The following is a 10,828-nucleotide window of genomic DNA, read 5'->3' on the forward strand; positions in this document are numbered from 1 at the left end:
TATTGGATTTAACATATTTTAACATATTTAACATGTATTGAATTACCTACCATCTATGGGAGGTGGGGGAGGAGGGGAAAATTTGGAACAGAAGGTTTTGCAAGGGTCAGTGGTGAAAAATTACCCGTGCATATGTTTTATAAATAAAAAGCTTAAAAAAAAAAAAAAAAAAAAAAAAGATTACAATACAATTTATTTCCTTTGTAATGACTGCATTTTACATAGGAACCTCTAGGTGGCGCTGCTGATAGAGAACCAGCCCAGAAGTCAGGAGGATCTGAGTTCAAATATGACCTCAGACACTTAACACTTCCCGGCTGTGTGACCTTTAATCCCAAATGCCTCTGCAAAAACAAACAAACAAACAAAAAAAAACACATTACTCCGAAAGGGACTTCACCTGACTTTCATATGGGAGTCCATGACACAAACAAGGAAACCTCTGGCTCTGATTACTTCTACGATCTTTTCCAGCTCTCTCTCTATATGTGCCTATGAAATCCTTAACATTTATGAAATCACAAGTCACAGTGGGGAAAAACCAATTAGAAATAATCACTTATTAAGTGTCTGTTATGAGACAGTCACTATGCTAAGTGCTAAGAATACAAAGAAATGCAAAGAGTAGTTCCTGATTGCAAAGAGCTCACAGTTTAAAAAAAAAAAATTAAATCCAACCTGGCACCTTAGAGGACTTACAAATCCCCATTAACAAGCACATTACGGCCTTAGATCGTGCCTTTCAGCTGGCTTCCTGAAGCCTAAAATGGGCGGATACACGTGGCCAGTAGACCCTGACCTTTCGCTGCGTTTCCGGCCGGATCTGTAACGAGTGAACACCCAGCGGAAACAGCCGGGAGAAGACAACATGGCCGCTACCAAGTGTCTTTGGTTACCGGGTAGGGCTTCTCTCAGGCTGGCTCTGCTTCAGCCGCCCGGCCACTGTCTCTGCCGTGCTCTTCACGAGAAGGCAGCTAGTTCTGAGTTTAAGAGCATCTACAGTCTAGACAAGTTGTATCCGAACTCCCGCGGCCGAGAGATTGCCTGGAGAGTCCCGGTAAGGGCGAATTGGGCGGCAAGAGGGAGTGGAGGGAGGGAACCGGGGGTAGGCACAGGGTGACATCAGAGAGCCGGCACTTCATTGGCTAGGTCTAGGGCTCGCCGGTTAGTGACGGCGTCAGAGAGCTGTCGCTTCATTAGCTGGGTATGACGTAGCCAATAAGGATGTTGGAGAACTGGTCCTTCATTGGCTAGGCTTGTCAGAGAGCTGGCGTTTCATTGGCTAGGCTCGGAGACGAGCTCGGGTCCTGGGGCTGGCACTTCTTCCCTGGGTCTGTGCGTCACGTGATTCTTTCTAGATGGGAAAACCTGGACCAGACTGTGGACTTTTTCTGGTCTTGCGTGACTCCTTGGCCGCTTAGCTTAGCAGCTGGCAGAGTTGTTGGCTTTCTCTGTGGAAGAGTAGTGTATTGGTGGGGCAGCTGAGTGCTGCGATGGATAGAACACTGTCCGCAGTTCAAATCTTCCCTCAGATTCTCTGAGGTCTGACCCAGGGCAAGCTAGGCAGACAGACAGACACCACAATGGCAGGCGTAGTCCTTTGATTTTTCTTAGATTTAAACGAAAACAAATTTAAATGAAAAAAAAAAAACACAAAAGAGCCCAACATTGAATTGCGGGCTGTTTTTCCAAGAAACTTTGCTATGGTGGAGATAGCAACAGCTTTCTTTCAATTGGCAATGTTTGCTATATTATAGAATCTGCTTCTATTCCATTCTTTGGTGCTTATATTGAAGTGCTGGATCCCACAGTGAAAAAGAATAGTAGATTCAGTGCACTCATAAGATCTAAAAGAGATCCAGTTGAGACCACAAATCTGATGACTTTGGGGGGAGGGCGTTCTTAGAGAGTTGCTTATATTTGCATACGGTTTCCAAAGCACTTTTGTCACCTCAGGAGTTGGCAAATGACCCACCTTTATCTGCCACCCAAACTAATAATTGCTTTTATGTTAATAAAGTAAGTTTTTCAAAATAAATAAGATTTTTTGGATTTAAAAATGTAAAAACCATCCCTAAGTCCCGAGTAGGTTTCCAGATTTCTTTTCAAGCTCTAGTTTGCCAACCCCCTTTCTGAAATCAGCTGCTCCAGAAGATTTTGTTTAGCAGTGTGTGTGTTTCTTAACATTGAGTATATGTTTGTTTGTTGTAGGATGGTGCAAAACAGTCCAGCACTGACATTCCCATAGGTAAGTCAGCGCAAATTTCACTCTTAGAAAACCAGATTGTTCTTCCAAAGAGTTTTCTTTATTTTCTCTTAAGTTGAGAGTTTTATTACCGCTGCTATCTTATGCACCTTCTTTATGTTGCATTTACTGAAGCTTCACAAAAGACCTTTTGGCTAGCTAGAAAACCCTAGAACACTGACTGTCCCTACTGTCTTTTTCAACCCTTTTCCTTCTGAGTTAATCAAAAAGATTGCTTTTCACAGATTATGGTATGATAGAGTTGGAAGGGAATATAATGATCTATTTAGATCTATTAAGCAAACATTTACTGTTTTTAATAATTTACTTGTCATTATATAAAATATAGGTCCTGCAGTAAAATGCCAGACTACTGGCAGGAAAACTCATCTTCCTAAGTTTAAATGTGGCCTCAGATACTAGCTGTGTGGCCCTGGGCAAGGCACTTAACTCTGTCTGCCTCAATTTCCTCATCTGTAAAATGAACTGGAGAAGGAAATGGCAAACCACTCCTGTGTCTCTGCCAAATGTGTTTACAAAGAATCAGACAGAACTAAAACAGCTGAGCAACAATAATGTACTTTACTGAGTGTGGGCGGCTGCAAATAAAAATGTGAACAATCACGGGCCTCGTTTATCTTAGATTGTCCCAGGATACATATACACCTGAAAATAAATAGGAAATAATTTGGAAAAGGAGAGAGCACTAAAAGCTCGGGGAAATTGGAATTGATTTCTCTTACAAAGTGGCACTTGACCTAAGCCTTGCAGGAAGTTACTGCTCTGAGGAATAAAGGTGAAAAGCATGCTATAACCATGGTAGACAAAGGCATGGAGAAAGGGTTAAAGCATTAATTCAAGGGAAAACTAGTAGGACAGTTTGGCTAGACTATAGAGTACATGAAGGGGGTTATTTTAAGTCTGAAGAGCACAGGTAAAAACAAATGGAGTTTTAAATACCTTAGTGTCAGTAGAAAGTCGCAGCTTTTTTCTAAGCTGGCAAGTAACAGGGTCAGAACTCTGTTTTAGGAATGTTAGATGTCCCAGCTGTGGGAAGGATTGAAACTGGAAATAGGAAGTTATTATAGTGGCCCAGTAGAGAGGCAAATAGGGTCTGAACTAGTGGGCATGTGAGAGAAGAGAAGGGGATGGATTTGAGAAAAGTTATGGAAGTATAATGAACAAGAGTTGGTAACTGACTGGATAGGGAAAGTAAGGAAGAAGGAAGAATTAAAATGGCTCAAAGATTGCAAACCTGGGTGATTAGAAAGATAGGGGTGTCATCAACAGAAATAAAAATATTTGGAAGAACAGAGCTTTTGACATATTGAATTTGACCTACTAAGATATATGTCCAATGGCAATTGGATTTGGTCCTAATTTCTCATTTTTACAGATAAGGAAATGTAGGCTCAAAGAGGTTACCTGATTTGTCCAGCCATACATAAGGATTTATGGTGACAAAGTAAGGGCTCAACTCCATTCATTGTTCCTTCTACTTCACCTTCACTTCAGTGTAAAACAAGTATGGTACCGTTATTCATCATATTTCAACTTTTAAAACAGTCCTAATTTAAAAAAAAAAAAAAAAAAAAAAAAAAAAAGATTGAGGCCAACAGATCTGTGTGCCCTGTAGTTTTTTACAGGAGATCTAGATTTCAGTCTCAGTTTCTCCATTAGCTGTAGATAAGTCACTTATTCCTTATTTTCTCTAGTTTCCTGTCTACAAAATTAGCATAATAAAAATCTTTCTCCCTTCCATACCAAAATTCTGAATGTAAAGATATGAAGTTCATTGAATTAAAGATGCTTTATTAAAAAAAAATAGGTGACATTAATAATAAAAGGATTATATAAAGGGAACTAACACAAATATGTGAGACTAAGAACCATTGTCTGGTGGATAAGTGGTAAAAGAATATGAACACTTTTCTTCCCTTCTCCCCCAAGTAACAAATATTTTGTTTATTTCATTTGGTCCTCTCACTATCTCCTTTAATTAGAGATCCTTAATAGTATGTTTATATTTACATAATGCTTTCATAACATTCACATCATCTCATTTTGTGTCTAAAATTAACCAGGGCACGTGTTCAGCTATATTGAACTACTATTCACAAATTAAACAAAAAAAAAAAAAATTCATTTCTCAATACTTAAACTTCCCATATTAATCATTGAAAATGTATGTCTTCATTTTAAATTCATTATCTTTCTGTTAGGAGGTAGATAGCATGTTGTTCTTCATTTTTTTTTGTACTTGTTGCATTGATCGGAGTTCTAAAATCTTTCAGTTATTTTTCTATATATTCTTGTTAACTGTGTAAATCGTTCTCCTAGTTCTACTTACTTAACTCTGTATTAATTAATTTTTAAAGTTTTTCCTAGTGAGAACTATGGAGACTGAATGTGGATCAAAGAATAGTATTTTTATCTTTTTTGTTTGTTTTTTCTTTTTCATGGTTTTTTTCCATTTTGGCCTGATTTTTCTTGTACAACATGACAAATATGGAAAGATGTCTAAAATGATTGTACATGTGTAATCTATATCAGATTGCTTGCTTCTTGGGATGGAGAAGTTCAAGAAGGAAGGGAGAAAAAAATTGAAACCAAAATCTTATAATAATGAATATTGAAAACTATCTTAACATATTTGGAAAAATCAAATATTATTGAGGCAAAAAAGGTTTTTCCCAATTTCTTCTGATATTGTCCATTCCATAATTTCTTATGGAACAACAATTTATTACATTCATAAGCCACAATTTGTTTAACTATTCTTCAAGAGGAGGACACTCCGTTAGCTTTCCTTTTTTGACTAGCATAAAAATAACTGTTGTAATTTTATATATACAGATCTTTTTTTCCCATCTTTCTTTGATGTCTTTGGGATAGAGGTCTAGTGGGAAGTGGTATAGCTGGGAGAGAGATAATTTGGTCACTTTCTGAACATAATTCCAAATAGCTTTCTATATCTCTATCAAGAGTGTGCTAAGTTGCCATAAATAAACTTTCAAAAGAAGAATGTAATCTCCTAACATTTACATGCTCCAAATCTCAATAATAAGAGAAATGCTTAAGGTTTTTACCTCCCACCCAGGAAATTGGAAAAGGTGATAAAAAATGGGGGCCATCAATGTTAGAGGGATTATGGAAATGCACTGTTGGGCAGGTTCTGAGTTGGTCCAGCCAAGCATTTTGGAGCTGTGCTGTGCAAGTCACTAAAATATCCTTACTCTTTTACCCAGAAATTCTGTTAGACATACTCCAAAGAGGTCAAAGATAAAAAGAATGGTCCTTTCCACATCAAAATATTTATGACAGCACTTCTTGTGGTAGTCAAAAACCAGAAGCAAAGTAGACACCCACAAGCTGTAAAATGGTTAAACAAATTGTGGTATATGATGTAATGGAATATTATTGAATTGTAAGAATGATGATTATGAAGATTTTTTTTTTTAAATTGGAAGACACATATGAACTAAGGAAAAGTAAGTAGAACAAGGAAAATCATAAAACACAAAGACTTTAACAATATAAATGTTCAGAACAAAAAAAAAAAAATTAAGCTATACTCTGTGAAATTATAATGACGAAGTTTGTCCCTAAAAAAAAGACGAGAAAATATACCTCTTTCAGTTTGAAATATAGAAAAGTATGTGTGGCATATTTACATTTATTATCAGACTCAGTTGATAGATGAATGATTTTGCTGAACTTCTTTCTTTTTTTCCTAGTTTTTTTCTTCCTCTAATGAAAAGATGGCCCTTGCCAAGTCCAACTACTTTACATATGAAGTTGATCCTGTCCTTCCCATTTTCATTAGCAAATTGTTTACACTTTCGCTTTCTCTTTTTTCCCCCTCCCTCATTTCCCCCTCCATCCCTTCCTCTTCTCCTTTCCTCTTCTATCTTTTCCTTTCCTCTCTCTCTCTCCTTCCTTCTCTCTTTTCAATTACTTACTGATTCTTTCCCTGCTATTTACAAACATGACAAAGCCTTTCTCATTAAACCTTCTACCCCATCCAGTAGTTACCATCCTATGTCTTTCCTCCTTCTTTACTAACTCCTTGATAAAGCTAATTACACTTAGGGCCTACACTTACTCTCCTTTCACCCCCTCTTACCTCTTCTCTCAATTTCTTACAATCTGATTGCCAGCTTCTTTATTCTACTGAAATTGGTTCCTCTACACTTAACAATGATTACATTAATTAAATTAATGTTAAAATTTTCAAAATCTAATGACCTTTTTAAAATCCTCATTCATTTTGCTAGAGTACCAAAGACCAGGGTTCAAATCTAGTGTCAGATGTTTATTAGCTGTGTGATCCTAAGCAAGTCATTTAACTCTATTTGCCTCAGTTTCTTCATCTGCAAAATGAGCAAGAGAAGGAATGGTAAATTACTCCAGTATCTCTACCAAGAAAACCCTAACTGGGGTCACAGAGTGTCAGACATGACTGAAATGCCTCAATAGTAACATTCTTCTTGATCCCTGAAATATTTGACACTATTGACTACCATTTTCTCTATTCCCTTTCTTTCTTGGTTCTCCTCCCCCTGTCTGACCATTCCTCATTTTCCTTTATTAGATGTTCATCCATGTCATACCTTAGTGGGTACATGAGTGAACCCTGACTACTTGTCCTGGGCCCTCTTCTTCTTTCTCTTTTCTGAGCTCCACCTCACCAATTATCTATGGTATATTTTAGACTGGATGTCTTGTAGGCATTTCAAACTCATTATATTCAAAACAGAATTCATTATTGTGCCTCCCAAACCCCCTCTTCATCAAAGCTTTTCTGTTACTTTTGAGGTTGCCACCATCCTTTCAGTGATCATAGTTTCCAAATTTTTTGTCAATCTCCTTATTCTCACTCACTTCGTTTATCTAATCAATTGCTAAATCTTGTAGCTTTTTTCTTTACACTATGGCTCACATACATTTCTTTTCATCACTTAAAGGCACTACCTTAATTAAGGCCTTCATCACCTCTTATCTGAAATATAATAGTTGTCATGTAATTGGAGTTCCTGATGAAGGTCTCCTTCCCCCCTCTCCTTACCCAATTCTATCCTCTACTTAGCTGCCAAATATAAATCTAATGATTCCTGATTCTTTATTATCCTTTAGGATCAAATGTAAATTCCTATTTCGCCTTTAAAGCCCTTCATACCCTAGCCTTTTCTGTTCTAGGTTTCTAACATGTAACTCCTCTCTTTGTGCTCTCTGATCTAGCCATATGAGCTCCCTACTGCTATACTTGATAACTCCATTTTCCTTCTTTGTATTTTTGCATTGATTGTCCTCCTATGCCTAGAATGTTCTTTTCTTTCTCTCCATTGACCTTTGGAATCTGGCTTCCTTCAAAATTCAGTTTAAATCCCACATCTGCAAGAGCTCTTTTTAAGTCATTCCAGCTACCTGTACCTGTGTTCTAGGGCAATTTTCCATCTGCTCTGATTGTTCTTTTATTTATCTAATCATATGCACTAGAGTGTAAGCTTTTTTAGGATAAGCATTGTTTTTGCTTTTTTCTTTATATGTTCAGTTCTTAGCAAAGTGCCTTGTATGTGTTTGCAACTGATAAATGCTTGTGGATTAAATGCTTTTATTTTTTGTTATGAACAGTAGCTTTCTGGGTAAGAAAAGGGGGAAGAGTATAATCAGAAATGAAAATGATGTTAAAATAACAATAAAAAATAAAAATAAAAAATAAATTGGTAAATGGATCATTTTGACCCAGAGTAAAAATGTCTTTTTCTTCTGTCTTACAGATCGCCTGCAGATATCTTATTCCAAGAGTAGTGGTCCTGGAGGGCAGAATGTTAATAAAGGTACCTCATTGCTTTCTTTTATATTAAAACTAAATGCTCAACTCAATCCCAGACTAGACTCTTCTTCCTCCAGAGTGCCGTCCCAACTCTGTCCCAGAGTAGACTAACTCCTTGCTCTCCTGCCCTCCTCTTTTATCCTAGCAGAGATTGTAGTGAGAACTCAACGGGGCTTGTGAGAAAATACTTCAACCAATGAACTTGCTCCTTTTAAAGGTTGTGTAAAACTCCTTTTCAGAAGTTCAACTCCCCCTAAAGGCCGGAACTAAAGATGTGAATTCTGAGCCAGAGAACTGTCCAGACAACTTGAATTCTCACCTTGTAATCCTAACAGTTTTCTTACTCATTTTCTTTCCCTTTTGATCTGATTTTTCTTGTGCAATAAGACAATTGTATAAATATGTTTACAGATATTAGATTTAACATATATTTTAACATTTATAACATATATTGGATTGCTTGTCATCTAGGGGAGGAAGTGGAGGGAAGGAGGGGAAAATCTAAAACATAAGTCTATGCAAGGATCAATGTTGAAAAATTATCCATTTTGATGTTTTGAAAATACACATCTTTAGTAAAAGGCGAAAGATTTATATAATCTGAAGAGAAACCAGAATATATAAAAATACACATCTTTAAAAAACAAAACTAAATGCTATTATTGCCTGGGTAGCTATGCTATAACATTCCAAGCAGATTAAAGGGATTTTCAGTAAAGACTTAACTGTGGCCAGCTTATAGTAATCCTGTTCTTCATTCTGGCCTCTGGTCTGATTTTAGAGCTTTTTGGCTCTTTGCTCTTTTTGCTGTGGTTGCCACAACTAAGTTTCTCTAGAAAGAGCAGTATAAAGTTACTGCTTAGCCAATGAATTTTTTTTTTTTTAGCATTATTCACATATGCACTATTCCTCCTTGCTCTTTTCATATGAAGAAAAGGAACATTGCATTGAGCATTGATGCAAATGAGAGCTTTTATTTTTCAACTAAAAATGCTTCCCTATTCTTAAGGGGTTAGTTAACCCTCTCTCCCCAGCTGATGACTTAGACTAACTTGAAGGAGAAGATTTTCATACTGGAATCTTACCTATGCTGCTATTTAGTTGTTGCCTTGTCAAAGCCATTTTATCCCTTTGGAATTCAGGTTTTTTTCATAAGGGAAAGGATTGGACTAATGATTATTAAAAGTCCTTCCAGCTCTAAATCCTCAGAATTTCACATTCCAGAATTTGAAACTTAAAGGTTCAGATGCCATTATTCTTGGAAAGTCACCAAGTAAGGATTACAATTTAATTTCTCAGAGCTGCATTATTTGCTTTCCATCAAGAAGTCTCAGTGAACTTGTATTTTATATTATATATTATGTTTTTCCTCTCATTCACAGTAAATACCAAGGCTGAAGTCCGGTTCCATTTAGCAACAGCAGATTGGATTGCAGAGCCTGTCCAGCAAAAGATTGCTGTCTTGGTAATTAACTGTCTTTACATACTCCTGTAATCTTTAATTTTATTTAAATCTTATATGAATAAATTTGGAATTTTTTGTTTTTTCTTACTGCAGTTTAAAAATAAGATCAGCAAATCAGGAGAGTTGATTGTTACCTCTGATTCCAGCCGCTATCAGTTTCGAAATTTGGCAAATTGCCTCCAGAAAATTAGAGACATGATTGCCCAAGCCAGCCAAATTCCCAAAGAGCCATCAAAAGAGGATGCTGTGCTTCGGAGGATCAGGTAACAGAAAGTTCCCTAGATTCCTTTAATAGGGCTTGGAGGTACCTTCTTCTGCAGGGTTCAGATTCACAAGGGTTTTCAGGATTCATGACCAGATTGTGGTAGCATAAAGAAGATGGAAATTCTGAATGGGAAGGGAGGAACTTGCCCATGTATCTTACTGCTTCTCTTTCTGCTCTGTAGTTGCCCTACTTGTCTCTTGGAAAGCTGTTGATAGTAGGCATGTAGGCATATTTTCTCACTTTTTCTTTTCAGGGTAGAAAATATGAATCGTGAAAGGCTCAAACAGAAGAGAATGCATTCCATCATAAAGGCAAGCAGGAAAGTAGATATGGACTGAACTTAGCTTCCAGCTTCATGAAGGAGACCTCTTCAGTGGTTCTCAAACTGGTTCTGCTCATGATGTAACAACAGCATGGCCCGTGGACTTTTAAGTTAGAAAGCCTACAGATTTAAGGTCTGTTCAATTCAAAACATACCCCTGAGAAACTTGTGTCATGCCTTTTGAGAACTCTGAGTCTAAGAAGTGCAATTGGCAGTCATTCAGAAACCCAAAGAGATGGTTCCTGGTGTAATAAATGAAAGAAAAAAATACACCTTTTTGTATTTAACAATAAAATAACAATAAAGCATTTCCAATGATTTGGTATTTGTGCATAATACTGAGATTTTGAACCTGATCAACTCAGAGAATGGTGGTATCCTTGACAGACACAGGAAACTGTGTCCAGAGGAAGAGTGGGTTGGGAGGAAAGAAAATGAGTTGGAGATGCCTATGCGACATCTACTTGGAAATATATGATAGAGATATTAGAGATATATAATATATATATAATTAGATATATATATGATAGAGATATTAGATATTAGAGATATATAACTAGAACTCATGAATGAGATTAGGCCTGACCTCAGATTTAGTTTGTATCTGCACAAACCATGGGAGTTGATGAGGACATCAAAAGTATTGAGAGAAAAAAGGACCCAAAACAGAGCCTGGGGTTTTCACAAAGACTATA

General features: G+C 36.9%; 1 protein-coding gene across 1 annotated transcript; it reads left to right on the plus strand.

Moving 5' to 3' along the window:
- The first annotated feature begins 828 nt into the window (after positions 1-828).
- MRPL58 (mitochondrial ribosomal protein L58) lies at positions 829-10,458 on the plus strand. Its single transcript, XM_074260729.1, has 6 exons — positions 829-1,057; positions 2,212-2,248; positions 8,026-8,085; positions 9,464-9,546; positions 9,640-9,809; positions 10,065-10,458. The coding sequence occupies exons 1-6, from the start codon at positions 869-871 to the stop codon at positions 10,147-10,149; spliced, it is 624 nt and encodes a 207-aa protein (XP_074116830.1). The 5' UTR covers positions 829-868; the 3' UTR covers positions 10,150-10,458.
- The last annotated feature ends 370 nt before the right edge of the window (positions 10,459-10,828 follow it).

The sequence above is a fragment of the Sminthopsis crassicaudata genome, chromosome 4, assembly GCF_048593235.1.
Source record: "Sminthopsis crassicaudata isolate SCR6 chromosome 4, ASM4859323v1, whole genome shotgun sequence".
In the NCBI taxonomy this organism is placed as follows: domain Eukaryota; kingdom Metazoa; phylum Chordata; class Mammalia; order Dasyuromorphia; family Dasyuridae; genus Sminthopsis; species Sminthopsis crassicaudata.

Excerpts from the sequence above, each read along its gene's own strand:
- MRPL58 (XM_074260729.1), top strand. The coding sequence starts at position 869 with ATGGCCGCTACCAAGTGTCTTTGGTTACCGGGTAGGGCTTCTCTCAGG. Across the intron at positions 1,058-2,211 it reads AGATTGCCTGGAGAGTCCCG|GATGGTGCAAAACAGTCCAG; the intron begins GTAAGGGCGAAT and ends TGTTTGTTGTAG. Across the intron at positions 2,249-8,025 it reads CAGCACTGACATTCCCATAG|ATCGCCTGCAGATATCTTAT; the intron begins GTAAGTCAGCGC and ends TCTGTCTTACAG.